General features: G+C 58.1%; 2 protein-coding genes across 6 annotated transcripts in view; one reads left to right on the top strand and one right to left on the bottom strand.

Moving 5' to 3' along the window:
• The window catches only part of LOC142824070 (zinc finger protein RFP-like), a 246,383-nt gene that overhangs the window by 98,674 nt on the left and 128,769 nt on the right, over positions 1-18,940 (bottom strand). The gene's annotated exons all lie outside the window — the stretch shown is intronic.
• Positions 481-15,294, top strand: LOC102443409 (E3 ubiquitin-protein ligase TRIM11-like). Of its 2 annotated transcripts, XM_075915819.2 has the most exons (7): positions 481-853; positions 1,595-2,154; positions 3,344-3,439; positions 5,467-5,664; positions 6,809-6,831; positions 6,930-7,033; positions 13,722-15,294. In XM_075915819.2, the coding sequence occupies exons 1-7, from the start codon at positions 586-588 to the stop codon at positions 14,282-14,284; spliced, it is 1,812 nt and encodes a 603-aa protein (XP_075771934.2). In that variant the 5' UTR covers positions 481-585; the 3' UTR covers positions 14,285-15,294. The 2 variants fall into 2 exon arrangements, with proteins under 2 accessions (XP_075771934.2, XP_089629904.1); XM_089773778.1 differs by lacking the exon at positions 3,344-3,439.

Raw genomic sequence — 18,940 nt, 5'->3', positions numbered from 1 at the left:
AAAACCAAGCAGGCTACGACTACACTGCAGGTTTCTCCAAACTCCTTAGATCAGAAAGCCCAGAGGGACATTGAGAGAGGAGAGCAAGAAGCATCGATTGCAAATTACCTGCAACAAGCCAACATCTCACCAGCCGGTCGCGCTGAGATTTGAACTCAGATCGCAGGATTCAGAGTCCTGCCCCTGACACCATGGGACTAGCACGTTGTTAGGAGTCTGAGGCGCTCAGCCGGTAGCTCTCCATGGCTCCCTGCAGCAGCATCACGCTCCAGACTCTGCCCCATCTGTATTTGGCCTCATGGCAACTCTCTGGCTCCTTCTCCCCACGCTGCCCCGCAGCGATGTATCTGCCCCGCCCCCATCTGACACGTCACCTGCTCCGCCCGCCTCCTCCCGCCCACTTCACCTCAGCGCCTCCGAGTCCTCCTGCCCCGCCCCCCCGCGCGGCGCTGACCGGAAGGCGAACCAGGAGCGCGGCGAGTAACGGCCCCAACGGCTCCTTCAGAATTCGCGCCACAGAGTCAGACGCCCAGGCGGGCGGGGCAGGGAGCGGCGGGCGGGACGCACTGAAAACCCGGCCGGCGCATGGCAGAGGAAGGGGGGAGGGGTCGGACCGCGCGTGCGCAGCGGATCAGTGACTCCGCTCTGGGATCCGCGCCCGGGCTTAGCTCTGACCCGGAGCTGCCTGGCCCCGCCCCCGCTTCGAGCGATTGGGCGCCCGGGCCGGGCGGCAGCAGCGAATGCAGGGGGCGGGGCCGGCACCGCGTGTCACGACGCGGGGGGTTCCGCACGTGCCGCGGAGCCGGAGCGGGGGCGCTGCTGCGAGTTCGGCCCGACGGGGCCTTTCCCCGGGGTGAGAGCGAGGCGGGGCCCAAAGCGGGTCACAGCCCGTGTCAGAAGGGGGCAGCTGGGGGGGGGCACAGAGCCCCCTGGGGCCCATGGGCCTGAGCTTGTGGGGCCCGAGGGGAGGGGAACACGAGGGCCTGGAGCAGGGTCTGTGGCCACTCTGGGTCCTGCCCTGGGGCGGGGGGGCCCTTATCACCCCCATTCTCCACCCCGCCTGGGGCAGTAGAACACCCTATGGGGGGGGGCAGCCCTGACTTAGCTGCTGGGAGACATTCGTACCCAAATGGGTCCTGGCTCTGATGATCATTAATGAGGGGGCGAGTCACGTGCCTCAGCAGCCCCCCAGTATGATTGGGTGCAAAAGGGAACCATTTGATTGTGAAACATGAGGGGTAAATGGGGGGGGATTAATCCCACTGCCCCTTCAGGGTCCCTCCCCAGTCCCAGCTCGCTGTACGGGGCACAGTCCTTCAGCTTTTGCCTACACCTATAAACGGGAGCAGCGACATGAGCTTTTGTGGCACAGCCCACTGCCTCAGACGGCAAACACGGAGCAGTGGGCGGTGCCCATGAAAACTTGTTGGTTTTTAAGCTTCTTTTAGTTACAGACTAACACGGCTCCCCCAGAGACTTTTAAACAAGCAAGGTTCTGTGTGTCTGTAACTGCCTGGGAGTTTTCTTGGGTAGCTTGGTGCATTTCTGGGGGCTGACTTCTGTGGTGTTTTTTTCTTTCTTCATTTCTGTCCAGCAAGTGTGATTGGCTCCCAGTTGTGCATCTTGCTTAGAGGGGGGAAAAAAAACCAAAAAACAAACAGCTGGAACAGGCTACGCTGCTTCCTCCATTTGATCGGGAAACAAAACCAACCCTCAGGGACGGGTTGCAGAGAGGCCATGGCTGCCAGGGACCTGGCCAGGAGCTTCCAGGATGAGGCGACGTGTCCCATGTGCCTGGAATTTTTCACAGATCCGGTGTCTATTGAGTGTGGGCACAACTACTGCAGGGCCTGCCTCAGCCAGTGCTGGGGGGAGTCGGAGCCCAAGTTCTCCTGCCTCCAGTGCAGAGAGACCATCCTGCAGAGACACCTGCGGCCCAACGACCAGCTGGGAAACCTGGTGGAGCTGGTGAAACGCCTGCGGCTCCCGGTGGGGCCAGCGCCCGAGGGGCAGCCAGGGTGCGAGAGACACCAGGAGTCCCTGAAGCTCTTCTGCCAGGAGGATCAAGTCCCCATCTGTGTGGTGTGCGACAGGTCCCGGGAGCACCGCGCACACACGGTGGTGCCTATCGAGGAGGCTGCCCAGGAGTACAAGGTAGGGACCAGGCTCTGCAGGGCAGGTCCTGGGGCTTGGTTCACGCTGTGGTGTTAGGGCGACATGGGCAGCTCACGTCAACCTAATTATGTCAAGTGCTTATGTTACAGCCAGGGCTGTCCCCAAGGGGGTATAGGATCTAGGGCAAGCCCCCCTCCCCTCCTGGATGGGATCTAGGGCAACCTCCCTTACCCCCCAGCTGCCCCCTACCTCTGCTTCACCCCTCCCCCCATCCCAATTCCTGCTCCACCCCATTGTACCCTGACATGAACCAGGTGTCACTGGGTAGCCTGATGTGGGGCAACTGGGGGCCAACCCCTACTTTCCCGCACTTGGTGTGGTGGTGGGATCTGAAGTGGCCCAGCAGCCTGCTCTGCCCCGCCGCCCTTCTCCATGGTACGGGGAAGTGAAGTAACCTGGACCCGGGTCGCTCTGCTACCACAGCGAAGCTGGGCACCACCATCTGGAAGACAATGGTGCAGTAGAGTTGGAGCATGGACTTCCTCGGCATCCTGGCTGGAGCAGCCTCTGTTCCCGGCGGGCCCAGGAGCGCAGGGGCTGGAGCCAGCAGTGAAGTCCCGTGTAGTCCGGTTAACTGGCGAAGCGTTAGGTTAACTGGATGTTTGACGGGTTAGCAGGGATTTTGCAGCCCTCGCTCGGCACGGTGCTGCGCTGTGTGAATGAATCACAGGCTGCTCAAGGGGGCGAGAACGCTGGGTTACCTCTGCCCAGGAGCAGTTACAATTACAGGTCTTTGCTCCCCCAGACCCAGGGGGCTTTTGCTGTGAGGGAGGCCCCCTGGGAGCCTGGGCACACACAGGAGAGCAGAGTGGGGAGCTGGGGCTGGGTCCGGGGCACGGTGCAGTGAGGTTCCTGCCCCAGCTCCTCTCACCCTCTAGCTGAAGGGATCATTCAGAGGCTCCCCAGCCATTTCCCTTCTGGCCCATGCGTAGGGACGTGACACCTGCGCTAACATACCAGGGCGGAGTTGCCCTGAGTGGCTGCAGTAGGCAGAGCCCCTGCTCGGAGCCAGGCATCTCTGCTCCCAGGGTGCCTTTGGGGCTAGCAGAGCTGAGTGGCTGCCTCCTTCCAGGCCAGGTCCCTCGTGTGTGTACGGCCAGTGTGTACGGCGCTCGCCGCCTGCCAGACAAGCAGATAACGGCTGTTTGTTGCCCTGGATGCCCTGCAGGAGAAACTCCAGGGAGCCCTGGGCCTGCTCAGGGAGCAGCTGGAAGAATCCCTGGTGCTGAGAAGTGAAGAGGAGAAAAAAACCGCAGAGTGGCAGGTGGGTGCCTGGGTTAATCTCTCTGGCTATCCTTCAGGCTTCTTTTAGAAGAACCTTTTTTTGAAAGAGACCTTCCAAGAAATCATCTTCTGAAAGAGATCGCCTGCAAACAAAAGCACATCGAAAAAGCGATCTGCTTTTTCAAAAGAGAATGTCCAGACTGAATGGATGTTCTCTCGTGTGTCAGCTGTGATTGCTATGGACGGAGTGGCCACCAGGGCTTTTTCCTCTTTCCTCTTCTTCTGAAAGAACGCCCTCTTCCCCGTCCACACATGCCTTTTTCTGAAAGCTCTTTTGCAAAAAGGCTTCTTCCTCATAGAATGAGGATTACCAGTGCTGGGAAAAACCCCTCCGTTCATTCGATTTAATTTAGAAAGACTGCGATTGCAGCGTGGATGTAACTGGAGTTTTTTTTCGGAAAAATGGCCGTTTTTAAAAAAAAAATCTCTCTGCAGCATAGACATAATCTCTGAGCCCTTTCCCCGGCAGCGCTCCCAGGCATGAAGTAGCTGAAAGCTCCAGGATGAGGCTATAAACCTGCTCTGGTAAATCAAAACTAGCTGGGGTATGTCTGCACATGGTGCACTTGGCACCCCCCTGCAGCTGGGAAACCCCCTGAGTGAGCAGAGCTGGGGGCAGGTCAGAGTAAACCCAGGCAGAGCTCGGCCACTTCACAGCCTCTGCTGCCACATGGCCATCTCATCCCGGTCACCTTCTGCTGCTCCTGTTACTGTCCCAATGAGACATACAGAGGCAATAAGACAGAGAATGCCTTATGGCCTTTGTATAAAACCATGGGACGCCCACAGCTTGAATTCTGCATGCAGATGTGGTCGCCTTATCTCAAAGAAGATCTCTTGGCACTGGAAGAGGTTCAGAAAAGGGGCAACAAAAACGATGAGGGGTTTGAAACAGGTCCTGTATCGAGTGATGAAAAAGACGGACTTTTGAGCTTAGAAAAGAGGACACTAAGGTGGGATATGATAGAGGTCTATAAAATCATGAGTGATGTGGAGAAAGTGAGTAAGGAATAGTTATTTACTTGTTCCCATAACGTAGGAACTTGGTGTCACCAAATAAATGAATAGGTAGCAGGTTTAAAACAAACAAAAGGAAATTTTTCTTCATGCAGCACACAGTTAACCTGTGGAACTCCTTGCCAGAGGATGCTGTGAAGAGCAGGACTTTAATAGAGTATAAAAAAGAACTAGATCGATTTATGGAGGTTAGGTCCATCAATGGCTGTTAGTCAGGATGGGTAGGAATGGTGTGTCTAGCCTCTGTCAGAGCTGGGAATGGGTGACGAGAGGGATCACTGTTCTGTTGACTCCCTCTGGGGCACTTGGCATTGGCCCCTGTCAGCAGAGAGGACCCTGGGCTAGTTGGAATTTAGGTCTGGCCCAGCCTGGTTGTTCTTATGTCCTGGGCTTGTCTGTAGCTGGGAGATGAACCCAGGGGACAACACGTCCGTTCTGGTTCCCCTGCCTGTTACAGTGAGCTCCTCGCTGAGAGTGTAGGGTGTAGGCACATGGGCATGGGGCGCATGGTCAGGCTGGGTGAGGCCAAAGCCAGCCCTGGCAATGCTGCGAGGGCCCAACGCCCATGTGAGCCCCAGGACGGCACCCACGGGGCTGTTGGCACCAGCCCTCAATGCTGAACATGCAGCCCTGGGAGCAGGTTGTCAAGAATGAGCATCGCCCACACCCTGCTGTGACAGGACCCCGGGGGGCAGAGGGGAGAGTGTCCAGCCCTGTGCGCCCCCCCCCCCGGTACATCTTTCCTTTCCCTCGATTTCTTCCCTCCCCCCTGTGCCCATCCCATGTCGCCTGCTCTAACAGTCTGCAGCTTTACCTAGCACCCTGGGCAACCCCACCATGGGACTGGCCCTGTTCACTCTGAGCTAAAACCAGCCCTTTCTGGTACATTTCCCAGACTTCACACTGACCTCACAGTCCCTGCTTCACGGGCAGAGGCCCCGTCTAACTCGGCGCTGGCCTGTGGGTTCCTCTCTCCTTTCCTTTCTCCAGAGGGAGGTGCAGGCAAGGCGAGAGATGATTGCGGGTGAATTTAACAAGCTGCACACGCTGCTGAGGGAGGAGGAGCGGGAGACTCTGCAGAGGCTCCAGGAAAATGTCACCAAACTCTCCCAGCAAAGCTCCTCTCTGCAGCAGCTGATCGCAGAGATGGAGGGGAAGTGTCAGCAGCTGGTTGCTGAGCTGCTAAAGGTGAGACAGCGTCAAAACTCTGCCTCCAGCCAGAATTTCAGCTCGGATCCATGGGCCTGGATCCCAAGAGTTAGAGCAGGGGTGGGCAAAAGCGCCTCTGCGAGCTGGATTCAGCCTGCCAAATGGGTTGATCTGGCCCGCGGAGACTCTGCCGCTCCCCCAACCCCAGGCCATTTAGAGCCATGGGGTAAGGGGAGTGTGCAAAGTTTCCTCCGCCCTGCGACAAGCACATGGCACTTCAAAGTGCCGTATGCTCGCTCAGGGTGGGGGCAGGATGAAGGAAGCTTTGCGCAGCTCCCCCGCCCCCTGGCCCTGACTGGCCTGGGGGCAGGGACGCATGCGAAGCCTCCTCCTGCCCTGCAAGGAGCATGTGGCACTTTGAAGTGCCGTGTGCTCCTTGCAGGGCAGGGGTGGAGCAGGAGGAGGCTTCACATCCCCCCTTCGGCCCCCATTCCAATCAGGGCCTGGGGGTGGGGGCGTGTGTGAAGCCTCTTCTCGCCCTGGCATGGGTGCCTAGTGGGAAGGGGAGGCAAAGGGTCTCACCCACCCCCAGACCAATTATGATCTGTGGGTGGGAAGCCCAGAAGCATCATTTCCCGGCCCTGCCCTTCCAGTTTAGGCCCCGTCCCTTCTGGGGCAGCCTGAGGACACTTCAAATATTTTTGAAGTGGGCCCCGGCCAAAAATTATTACCCACCCCGGACTTAGAGTAAACTTGTTCTGCGGGCTCCTGACCAACCGTGTCGGGCCAAGGGCTCCTTCAGTTCCAGATGGTGCTGTTTGGGTGGGAGGGGAATTGTGGAGGTCCAGGGGCGCCCTGCGAGATTAAATGTTTGATGCAAAAATGATACTGGGCTAAGCCCATCCCTGCTGTGACTCCAGAGCATTGGCCTCAACCAGTCGCTAAACACGGATATGGGGGCGGAGTCCCTAGGAGGAAGAACCATTTAACTAAATTCCCGTCCGACCTACAAACAATGAATCGAGTGTAAATGCAAAACGACGCAGGAGGTTTTGCCGCAGAACAGTGAAGCCTGGGAGGGTGAATCCATTCTCTAGATGAAAGGCTGCTGCCTGGCTGGGGAATTGCTTCGGCATATGCCCCCGGTGTTCACACAGAGCATCGATTCTCTTTCTCCTTTCAGGACGTGAAAAGCACGTTGAGCAGGTGCATGTCCCGTTTTCACTGCCCTCGTATTCCTGGTGGGGGCCCTGTGGCGATGCCAGTTCAGGGCAGCTGCTGATGTTGGGACGTTTGCTTCCTAGGAGTGAAAACATGAAACTCCAGGAACCCGAAGCCGTTTGCACCGACCTGCAGTGCAGGTATAAAATTTGTCTTGATATGAGGGAAGCTCTAAACAGATTTGCAGGTGAGTGGAGCCCCTGGGACATCGAGCTGTTTGGTGCCGGGGTATCTGGGCAGAGCCTGGGGCCCCAGGACACACGTGGACCCAGCTGGGAGCTGTGCAGTAGCTGGAGGCTGATGGGCTCAGTGCTGGGGAGTTTGCCTGCTGCTCCCACCCACCTGCTGGCACTTGCCAGAGATCTGACCTGGCCCCATCACCCTGACCCTCCCTGACCGGGTCAATGGGGCCACTGAGCAGGTGTTGGGAGGCCTGGCCTGGGCCCATGTGCTGGGGGCTGCCCAGACGGGTCATGGGGGCATGTCTGTGTCTCTCTCCAGGCGCATGGGAGGCTCTGCCCGGATGTGTAGCCGAACCTGCCGTGTCTGCAGAGCCTGGTGTGAGGGTCTCCAGGTTGTCTGCCCCAGGTCTGGGTGGAGGGAGCCAGGGGGAGGCTGGAGCATTCGCTAGCTGGGGACACCTGCACCCCTGGGGCTCTGGGCGGGGCTCTGTGGCCAGTGCCGGTGCTGGGAGACGCCGGGGAAGTGGCAGAGGGTCTGTGCCACTCGCAGGGCCCAGGGGACACGTCGCTCTGGGCAGAGAGTTCAGGCTGGAGCCGAGTCTCCACTGGCAGCCGGGTCTGTGGGCTGAGATCAGGGCTGGGGGGATTTTCCTGGCCAGGGCACATTTCACAGCCGCTCTGGAGTGTCCCAGCTGGTGCCCTGAGCCCAGCCTGCCCATCACCACGCGGGGTTGGGGACAGTCCCTCCCTGCTGGTCACTGGGGCCTGGGCACCTCAGCTGCTCAGACAGGTTTGCAGAGGGGCTGGGCAATCGGGTGCTAATAGTTTATTGGCAGAACAATTCGATTTGGGGTCCAGTGAAACTGCTCCCGGCCCCAGGCTGAGTTTGCTGGCGAGTGTCCATGGACAGAGCCAGGTGCCGCCGCTTCCCTTCCAGCCTGTAGCCCAGGGGCGGGGACCCAGCTGGGAGCCCCAGGTCCCATCCCTGTGTGGGGCAGGGCAGGGATGGGAATGTGGGTCCCCCCTCAGGTGGGGGCTGGAACCACTGGGGTCCAGGGGTCTGACGTGGAGTCCCTCAGTCTCTGCTACTGCAGATGCTCCCCGGGTCTAAACACGGCCCTGGGCAGAGCGTGGGGGTGAGACTGGCTCTGCAGCACAGTGGGGCAGCCCCGCCTGGGAACCCAGAGTCCAGCCCTCAGCCCCAGTGACCTGCAGTTACTGACCCATAACTCAGTGAGGGGAGGGGCACGGCCCCGGCACAGCAGTGTCTGAGGCCGTGGGAGCTGGGTTCCCTAGTGCAGCCACCTGGGTGTGAACTGGGACTGGCCCCTGTGCAGATTCTCCCAGGTGGAGGGGGCAGGAAGTGGGGAATTGCCTCTCCCCTTCCCACTGCCCTCATTGGCAACAGCCCATTGGTTTGCAATTGCACCCCCCTCCCATCCTCCACTGCCCTGCCACTCCTAGCAGCCCTGGGGGAGGGGCTGGGCCGGAGAAGTGGAGACCTGTCCTTCCCCTCCCCTTCCCTTCCTATGTCTCTCCTTACGCTCCATCCCTTGATCGCCCTGACACCTGCCCTTCCCCTTCCCCTCCCCACATCCTCCTGGTGCCTCCCCCATCCCTCACTGCCCTCCCAACGCCTGACCCCCCACCTCCTTCTCTGCACCCACCCCCTCACCGCCCTCTGCCCCGGTTCTCCTCATGCCCCTCTGCACCCTCACATGTGACTTGCATCATGTCCCCCCCTTTTCACCCGGTCTGACCCTCCCTTCCCCCTTCTGTCCCCTGGCACCTCCCCCTCCCCCGCCCTCTGCTGCCGTCCCTTCCCTTGTCCCCTTCAACCTCCAGTAGCTGCTTCACACCTGGCCCCTTGTTGGCCCTGGTGCCTGTCCCACTCCAGGCTGCACCCCTGTGCGCCTCCTCCTGCCCCTTGTGCCCGCTAGTCCCTGGCATCTGCCCCACCTAGGCCTCATCATGAGCCCTTCCCTCACCACCACCACCACCACCACCCCGCCTGCCCCTTGCCTCTCACTCCCTCCCCCTTCCACCTTCCCCTTAGTTCTGCCCCTCCCCTCCCCTCCCCTCCCCTCCCCTCCCCTCCCCTCTCCTCTGCCTCCCCTCTGCCTCCCGACACCTGCACCCCTCCTCCGCAAACCACTGGTGCCAGCCCCTTTGTGCTCCCCGCCCCTGGGCCCACCTCTCCCCGCTGCTTGCCCCATGTAAGTCCCTGCCCTTGGCCCCTTTTGAGCCCCTGATGTTTGCCCCTTCCCCTCCCTCCTCCTCTAGCCCATTGGCGCCCTACACTCCCCTCTGGATCCTGCCCCTCCCCTCCCCTTCTCCTAACCTCTGGGTCCTGCCCCTCCACTCACCTTTCCTCTGCCCCCCTTGAGCTCTCCCTTCTCCACACACAACTCTCTGCCCCCCTGTGCTCCCCTGTTCACTTGTCCCCACTCTGCCTCCTGGTGCCTGCCCCTCTGCTCTCTGCCCTGCTTGCCTCTGACCCTTTGCTCAGCCCTTCCCCCGGGACTGCTCCTTCCCTTGCCCAACTCAGTTCTCCTGGCACCCGCCCTGCATGCCCTCCCCCCTTGATAACCTCCTCTCCTTGCTGCCCTTTTGCCCTCTGGGGTCTGCCTCCCATCCCCCTCAAATCTCTCTTTCCCCTTGTCACCTGCACCATTCCCCACCCCCTCCTTGCCCCTGGGGCCACATGAGGCCTGGAGAATGTGGGCAGATGTGGAGAACGTGAGTCAGGAAGTGTCATTTCCCCTTCACCGCACACAGGAGCCAGGGGCACCCAGTGACGTGACCAGGCAGCGAGACTGACCCACACAAAGGCAGCGTTTCCTCAGGCAGCGCAGTCGGCCGGTGGGTCTCTGCTGGGGGTGGGGTGAAGGCCACAATTACAACACGGCTCAGAAAGGGCAAGATCCGTTCACGGAGGGTTGCTCCGTCACTGGCTCTGAGCCAGGATGGGCAGGGATGCGCCAGCCTGCTCTGTGTGCTGGACGCTGGGAGTGGGCGACAGGGCAGGGATCACTAGACGATTCCCTCCTCTGCTCATTCCCTCTGGCTGCTCCAGGCGCTGCAGTGGCAGGAGGCAGGACACTGGGCAGAGGGACCAGAGGTCTGACCCAATATGGCTGATTTTGCATAAATATTCATTATAATAACAACACAGAAACTCCCCCAGCTACTGGCCTGTCGCACTAGCGATGTCGTGACACAATGACCTTGGCAATTAATGGATTTGAAAAGTGTTGGCCTCCTAGGAAACATTTTTCTACCAGGTTCCCAGGCACAAAGCAGGCGCTAGAGTGAAGTCACTGACACAGTCCCACAGACCCATGTTCTGGCTGCTGCTGTTTCTGCGCCACCGTTCCTCTACTGCTCCGTCCCCAATGGCCCGGCCCCGGCACCTTCTGCTGCTCCCCTCCCCGTGCCATCGGCCTGTCCCTCCAGGTCCCACCAGCTCTGAGCGATGGCAGCTCTGAGTGGGGAACCTTGCAGCTAGAGCAGGCTGGGCTGCGCTCCCCGCCCAGCCCCGCACACTGTCCCCAGCAGGGCTTAGCCGTCACTGAACCAAGCCAAAGGCTCCGTCTGGCCCAGGCAGCTCTGTGTGCACGGGAGAGAGGGTCCCCCCTGGGCCACTCACCAGCACCTGGCAGCCCCAGCCCTGCTCCCCAGTGCAGGGCATGTGGGGTGGCCAGAGCTTAACGTGTCACTGGAGAGGGGCCGGGCACCAGCACTTTTGTTATTTTCCCAACTGATGGGCTGAGCCCAGAGGTGCCAGAGGGGGGCCAATTGATTCTGTATCTTAAAAAAACCCTCAAAAAGCGACGAGTGGTCCTATAGCACCTGAGCAACCAACAACAAATCTAGTCATCTCTCTGTTAGTCTGGAGGGCGCTGCAGGAATTTGTGAGCCCAGAGGTGCCAGGGGTGGGAACGGACGATCCCAGAGGGGCCGGAGCTGAGCCCTGGGCAAGCCCTAGCACAGATTTGGTGCTGAGGGTCCCCTCACCCAGGCAGGCCCAGCCCAGCTCTGCTGCTGCCCGTCACTCAGACACTAAAAGGGTCCCAACATTTCCTGACCCCACATGGCACCTCAGTGGTTTGTGCCCAGCCCCAGGCAGAACGGATCCCGGGCAGCCCAGCTCTGTGGGCCGGGCCCCAGGCAGGGCAGGCGTGTCCCTGGCAATACAGGCTGGGCCTGGCATCATCCCAACCTGGCTCCTCACGAGCTGCTGGGGGGGGGCCTCCCTCAGACCCTGTTTACACACTAGTGGGTTGGCCAGGGCAGCTGGACCAGCCCCACCGGCACAGACAGCTGCCAGGAGCGTTCGTCCGGGCCCTGCTGTCACACCCGCCCTGAGCTCTCGGGAGAGTCAGGAGCTGCACAGCGGATTAGCGTTCACATGGCCACAGCCTGTGTGTGTCCTGGGTGCACCTCAGTGCACGTTATAAAATGTATTCCGCACACGGCTAGGAACAGTTGGAGGGAGCACTGGTGCACACCCCCTCTGGGGGTCCTAGGGAAATCCTGGCTGGAAGCTGCCCCTCCCTTCACCCCCCTCTGTCCTCATGGTGCCTGCTCCTCTTGCCCCCATTGCCCCCCTTCTGCCCCTCTCATCTGCCCCTCCCCTTCCCTCTCATGGCATCAACCTGTCCCCTCCCCCCAGCCCCACTGACACCTTCCCACCCCTCCCCCACTCCTCCTGCGCTTTCCCTTCACTGTCTCCCCCTTGACCCGTTAGCCCTGGTGCCTGCTCCTCCCCTGCCCCATTGCTGCCTGCTCCTCCTCTGCCCCCTGCCTTTAACCCCTCCCCTGGTACCTCTCTAACCCCCTGGCACCCACCCTTCCCACCCACTGAGAATAAAACCTTCCTTCCCCCCCATCTGCCCTGGTGCCTTCCCCATCCCTGTCCCCTGGCATTTGTCTCTCCCCTACCCTGCCCCTTGCTTCCCCTTTTTCCTCCTGCTCTGCCCCCCTCCCCTCAGCATAAGCTCCTTTCCTCTCCCCCCTCCTCTCACATTTCCAACACCTTCCCCTTAGTTCTCCCTGCCCCTCTCCCTCTGCCCCCCTGACCCTGCACCCCTCATCCCCCTCTAGCCCCTGGTACTAGCCCCTCTGCTCCTTTGCCTTCCTGAGACCCCTCTCTGCCTTCACCTCCTTCCAACCCATTGGGGATCAAACCTTCCCTCTCCCCCCACCATCTGCCCTGGTGCCTTCCCCATCCCTGTCCTCTGGCATCTGTCTCTCCCCCACTCTGCCCCTTGGTGTCTTTCCCTTTCTCCTCCTGCCCTGCCCCCTCCCCTCAGCACAAGCCCCTTTCCTTTCCCCTCCCCACCCCACCCTGTACCTGCCCCCTCCCCTCTCACCCCTCCCACCTTCCCCTTAGTTCTCCCCTACCCCTGCCCTCTGCCCCCCATAACCTGGGCCCCTCATTCCCCTGTAACCCCTGGTGCCAGCTCCTCTGGTCACTGCTCCTCTGCCTCACTGAGGCCCCTCTCTGCCTCTGTCAAAATCACAGAACTGGCAGGGACCTCTAGAGTCAGCAAGTCCAGTCCCCGGCCCTCACGGCAGGACCAAGCACCATCCAGACCATCCCTGACAGGCGTCTGTCCAACCTGCTCTTCAATATCTCCAGGGATGGAGACTCCACAACCCCCCCAGGCAACTTATTCCAGTGTCTCACCCCCGACAGGCAGAAAGTTTTTCCTGATGTCCAACATCAACCTCCCTTGCTGCAGTTTAAGCCCCTTGCTGCTTGTCCTGTCCTCAGAGGCCAAGGAGAACAATTTCCCCCTCCTCGTGATACCCTTATAGGTTCTTGAAAACTGCTGCCAAGTCCCCTCTCGGTCTTCTCCTTTCCAAACTAAACAAGCCCAATTCCTTCAGCCTCCCCTCCTAGCTCATGGTCTCTAGGCCTTTCATCGTTCTTGTTGCTCTTCTCTGGACCCTCCAATTTCTCCACCTCTTTCCTGAAATGTGGGGCCCAGAACTGGACACAGAACTCCAGCTGAGGCCTGATCAGCGCAGAGCGGGGGATGACTCCTCATGTCTCGCTCACAGCGCTCCTGGGAATCTGCCTCCCTGGTGCCTGCTCTTCTCTTTGCCCGTCGGCCTGCCTGGGGTCTCCTCCCTGGGCCCCCCTTTGGGTCCTGTGGTGTAGGCCCCACCCCATCTCTGCCGCACTGGTGCCCACATCTCCTCCCCCCTCTGCCTCTCTAGGGCCTGCCCTTCCCCACACCCCTCTGTCTGCCTCTGTGCCCCTCTGCTCCCTTCCTCCCCCTCTGCCCCCTGGTGTCCACCCTTCCCTCTGCCCTCCTTGCATCTGCCCCTCCCCCCAGCCCTCCTGGGGACTGCCCCTTCCCTCACCCCTCTGTCCCCTTGTGCCTGCTCCTCTTGCCCCACGTTGGCCCTATGGTGGCTCCCTCCCCCTCTCTCCCATCATCTGCCCCTCCCCTTTCCTCTCCCAGCATTACCCTGCCCCTCCCCCCACTGACAGCTTGCCACCCCTGCCCCGCTCCTCCTGCCCTTTTCCCGCTCTGTGTCTCCTCACCGGCAGAGGGGCCCTGACTCCCTTCAGACAATAACCCCTCCCCCCCCCGCACAGCAATTAACGGGGGGACAGCTTAATTTCCCGCTGACCCCAGGGACCCACCCTCGGCCCTGACTCTGTGACTCTCTCCCCAGTGGACGTGACGCTGGATCCGGACACGGCAAATCCCTACCTCGTCCTGTCTGAGGGGCGGAAACGTGTGAGACACGGAAACAGGCGCCAGGCTCTGCCCAACAACCCCGAGAGATTTGATAAAGGCCCCAATGTGCTGGGTGCCGAGGGGTTCGCGGGTGGGCGGCGTTACTGGGAGGTGGGGGTGGGAGACAAGACAGGCTGGGACCTGGGGGTCTGCAGGGAATCTGTGAGCAGGAAGGGGACAGTCGCACTCACAACCAAACAAGGATACTGGGCTGTGAGTCTTAGGAATGGGGATAAATACACAGTCTCCACCTCCCCCTCGACCCCCCTCCCCATGAGCACCAGGCCCAGCCGGGTGGGGGTTTTCCTGGACTACGAGGCGGGCGAGGTCTCGTTTTACAATGTGACTGACAGGTCCCATCTCTTCACCTTCACCTGCACCTTCTCCGGGATGCTCCGCCCTTTCTTCAGTCCCTGTGTCAACACTGGGGGTGCCAACGCGGGTCCCCTGACCATCTGCCCAGTGCCGGCCCAGTCCGGAGAGAATCTCAGTCCCTGACAGTGACCCCCCGGCACCGACTGGCCCCTCCCAGCGCTGCGGCTCTTCCTCCAGGGGAAGGGCTGGTCACTGCAAGTACCTGGACGTTTAGTACCAACCGGTCACTGCCTCTTTCCCTTTGCAACTGGAGCCTCCAGTGGGAAACCGGACACCTGGCAGCCCAGCCCAGGCTGGTGAATGGGACCCCCTGGTTGGAAGGAGCCCAGGCTGCCTTTTCCCTCTGCCCCGGGTTTGCTCCATCCCAGCACAGGGTGAAACTGGTACAAAACATGGCCAGACAGCGGGTGGGGTTTTCTCCCCTCACCTTGCCCCATCCCGTGCCCCAGATGAGCGGGGAGGGGACTTTCACTCCTGGCAGAGTTTTCTACTTCTGTGAAATCTCAGTGTCAAATATGAAAGAAAAAACGTTTTCTAATTTAGAAACTTGTTATTGTAACAAGGTGTCAGCACAAGAACCTTTTCTTTTACAGTTCACCAGCTTTTTATTAAAAATCTATTTTTAGAAATGCAATTTTTGACCTTTTTCTTCCCTTACAGCTATATCGATGTTTGACTTATTTACAGGGCATTGTGTGTATGTCAGCTGCAGCACTTCAAGCAATCCGAAACATATCTGCGAATGCAATTCATTATGGCATTGTTAGACTGTTCAGTGACAATGTCCATGTGTCATAACCAGTGCAGCCACACACATGTGCAGCTGCTCCCTCACTCTCTTGCCCTGACCAGCTCTCTCTCGAAAGCAGGGCTCATACACCCCATACTGCGCTGCACCTTTGAACATTCATAGGTGAAAAAAAACATAGAATGAATTAACCAATCTCATTAGATTCACGTGATTTTATAATATTCTTTGAATTTCTGGCTGCATTAACTCCTGCGATTTTCAACTGTCTAGCTACAGATCTCTGGTAATCAAGATATGGCCCCTCCCTGCCTGCTCTTGCATCAATTAACACCGCTCTGTCCTCAACCTGACATCCTGCCTTCCTCTCCATAGAAATCTCTGCTGCAACGTTGTCTTTAGTTTATTTTTCTATAGAAATATTCGCAGCCAGTGTGCATTGATTTCAGTGCAGTGTTGGGCTCTTCATGTCCATGGTTATAAAGACACAACAAATGCAGTTTGGTAAAGAAATAGAGAAGGGATTCTTTTACCGAGTCACAACAAATTAGCTTAATTGTATTAAAGATGCTGGCACATAATGACTCCTAACATGGAGTGTGGTGAAGTTTGCTTTCTTCCCAGCCACAAATCAATGGAAAAGATCACAGTTTTGTTTGTCATACATTTAGGGGATGTCTGCACAGCAGCGTTATTTCAGAATAACTGACTTTATTTCGAAAGAACAACATGCGCATTGCAACAGCGAGCCGTTACTTCGAAGTAATGTCGAGCGGGGGGGCCGTGTCTCTTGTGGCGGTGGTTTGCTAGGCCAGTGTGGACACCCCGGGCGTTAAAGGGGTGGGATCCTATAATCTGTGCAATCATGGGCCAGGGTAGATGTGGCAGAGCTGGTTATTGCGAAGGCCACAAAGAGATTTACGTGTCCTCGGAACACGTATCCTGCACTCGAAGGGATTCTCTACCCTGGCTGAGGGACAGCACTGAAAAGTGCCGGGCAGCGTTCCCTCTAAGGTGTGCACCTGCACAGCCGCGCACAAAAAATTCTCCACCCACCTCCTTCCCTCCTCCACAGAGGTGAGTGGCGCATGCTCTCGCGGGCGGGGGCTGCTGTGGCCCTCGTGGTGGGGGGTAGGGGGAAATGGAGGGCCTGGTCCAGAGACTGAGGTCTGCATTGAGGTCACATGGTGGCAACCTGCTCCGGCCATGTGGTGAGGGGCCAGGGCCCAGCTGGGGCTTGCTGGGGGGCTAGTGCCTGCTGCGTGGTGGGGAGGTTTGCTCTGGTGGGGAGCCAGGGGCTGCTGCATGGAGGTGTGGGGGGTGCTGCTCCAGTGAGGAGCCAAGGGCTGCCGCATGGCGGGGGGCTGGGGCCTGCTCTGATGGGGGCCCAGGGCATACCACATGGTGGGGGTGGGAGGTGTTTCTCAGGCAGGGAGCCAGGACATGCTGCATGGTGAGGGGGCTACTCTGGGGTGGGGCTGGGGAAACCAGGGTCTGCCACAGGGCGGGGGAGCTACTCAGGTGGGGAGCCAGGGCCTGGTGTGTGGTGAGGGCTACTCTGGGGGGCGGGGGAGCCAGAGCCTGCTGTGGCCACATAGTGAGGGGAAGGGGGGGGGAGCCAGGGCCCACTCTGGCAGCCAGGGCCCTGGTCCAGTGGCTGGAGGCCTGTGCTGAGGCCACAGGTTTTGGGGCACAGGGCCGGCTTTAGGAAGTGCGGGGCCCAATTCGAATAGTTTTGGCAGGGCCCCACCACCCAGAATTTTTTGTAGAGCAAAAAAAAAAAAGGACACAACCACACCCAAATATCACATCAGAAGTAGATGTGATCTAAATGTATATCAATATAGTTGAACACTTTCAAAAAAAAATGCCATCCTTTATGATGCAAAATTTTACACAAAATTTGACCTTAAGTGTAGGTCAAATATTTTCAATTGCAAACTATCCAATCTTTTCAATAAAGTTTAAAGTTTGATTTTTAAAAAGTTACCGAGAGCGTTGCAGTTTTCTGTTACATTGATTTACCTTTTAAATAGCAAAAATGGAGTCTGTTAAGAAAGTGTCAGTTCTGTGGTCAAATTCCAGCCCTTAGTGATTTCAGCACCAATGATTTCACTAGGTAATATGGTACCTCACCACCACTGCCTCCTTTGCACTGCCCTTTAACACATATTGCCTGCATGTAGAGTCCAAGGTCAGTCTACACAAGATTTTATCAATGATTTTTGCTCAAGCAATCACTGAGACAAGACAAGGACTCTCAATTGATTCTAGTCAGCTCTGCCTTTAAACACGGTGGCTGCGTCTAGACTGGCATGATTTTGCGGAAATGCTTTTAACGGAAAAGTTTTTCCTTTAAAAGTATTTCCGCAAAAGAGCATCTAGATTTTGCGCAAAGGCACCTGTGGCCAGTCTAGACGCGATTTTGCGCAAGAAATCCCCGATCACCATTTTGCGAATTGGGGCTTTCTTACGCAAAAAATTCCTTCCCTGTCTACACTGGCCCTCTTGCGCAAGTATTATTTAAATCGCCGCTTCATTTTCCTATGTCGGGTAGCCTAACCTACATGCCTCTGATGACAGAGGCATGTAGTCTAGACGTACCCTGGCACAAGAGCCTCTTCCACAACAATGGTGGCTCATTAGATATGCAAATGAGGTTCACCCGTTCCGTTGCCAACTTGCCACTGTTCCTACCGGCCGCCCGCCAGCCACTCCCTCCAGCCACCCCATCCATGCTGCTGTGGGTACCAGTGTCTCACCACACTGTGAAATCAGACCAGAGACGGACACTGTCAGGAAACACTCATATCGGAAACGCTCCTGTGAATGCTGGGCCCACCAGAGCCGTGTGCCGCTGCCATCTGCCTGCTCCGTGGACATCTTCCCATTGCAGAGATTGCGCCAAGCCAGACTTTGACTAGACAGCCCCTCTCTGGGCACCCAGGGGCTACATCTACTCTGCAGGCTTCTTGCTCAAGAATGGCCGTTCTTGCACAAAAACTTGAGGAGCATCTACACTGAATGCACGTTCTTGTGCAAGTAAATTTACGGAAAAACGTAGGAAAAGAGGGCTTCTTGTGCAAAAGTTATTCCTCTCCCCATGAGGAATAATCTCTTGTGCAAGAGCTCTTGCACAAGAAGGTAGTATGACTGGGCAACAGGGGTTTTTTGTGCAAGAAATCCCTATGGTTAAAATGCCCATCAGAGCTTCCTTGCACAAGAGAGCGTGCACACTGCCACGGACATTCTTGTGCAAAAGCACATGGCAATGTGGATGTGCTCTTGCGCAAGACGTTTTGCACAAGAACTCCTACACAAAATAGTTCTTGTGTAATAGCCTGCAGGGTAGATGTAGCCAAGGGGTATTTGGGTTTGTTACTAGCACTGAGCTTTTTACAACAGCCCAGGGAACATTGTGAAAAGCCAAAACCTTCCCGCCCTGAGTGTCCCTGGCCAGTCACTGACTGGCACAAAGGTTCCTGGCAATGCTGGCTTTGGGTAATTGGTAACAAATCCTAGCAGCTTGCATGAGGTGGCCGAGTGGTTAAGGCGATGGACTGCTAATCTATTGTGCTGTGCACACATGGGTTCAAATCCCATCTTCATCGGGTGTTTGCAGCCCTTCCTCTTGCTTCTCCCAGATCTCTCTTCAGTTCAGTGCCAGCCCCTCCTGTATCCCTGCCTGCCCCAGCCCCTCCCACTGCAGCCTGGGGAAAGGGGAAATCTCCACAGAGACACTCCCAGCTGGGACCCTCAATCCCTTCTGCCCTCAAGGGGAAACCTCCCAAAGGAGATTCCAGGCAGCCAGGCCATGGGGGTCTCTGAGATGGCCCATCCCTGCAGCCTGTCCCACCTGGCTGTTGCCATGGTCCCTCTGTGAGGTCACTGCCTCCCAGCCAATGAGCTGAGGTGCTGCACAAGGCCCTTGTGATGTCACTGCTACCTCCCAGGGCTCATGTCCTGCCCCTGGCCAGCCCCTTGGCATGTGTGAGCTGCTCCCCCTCTGCCCCCGTCACTCAGGGCTGGTT

Source organism: Pelodiscus sinensis, chromosome 28, assembly GCF_052426305.1.
Source record: "Pelodiscus sinensis isolate ZL-2025 chromosome 28, ASM5242630v1, whole genome shotgun sequence".
Taxonomy (NCBI): domain Eukaryota; kingdom Metazoa; phylum Chordata; order Testudines; family Trionychidae; genus Pelodiscus; species Pelodiscus sinensis.
The sequence above is the reverse complement of the archived record's forward strand: the minus strand, read 5'-3'. Positions and strand labels throughout refer to the sequence as shown.

Coding starts and splice junctions, on each gene's coding strand:
- LOC102443409 (XM_075915819.2), top strand. CDS start 586: ATGGCAGAGGAAGGGGGGAGGGGTCGGACCGCGCGTGCGCAGCGGATC. Junction 2,155..3,343: donor AGGCTGCCCAGGAGTACAAG/GTAGGGACCAGG, acceptor GATGCCCTGCAG/GAGAAACTCCAGGGAGCCCT. Junction 6,832..6,929: donor GTGAAAAGCACGTTGAGCAG/GTGCATGTCCCG, acceptor TTTGCTTCCTAG/GAGTGAAAACATGAAACTCC.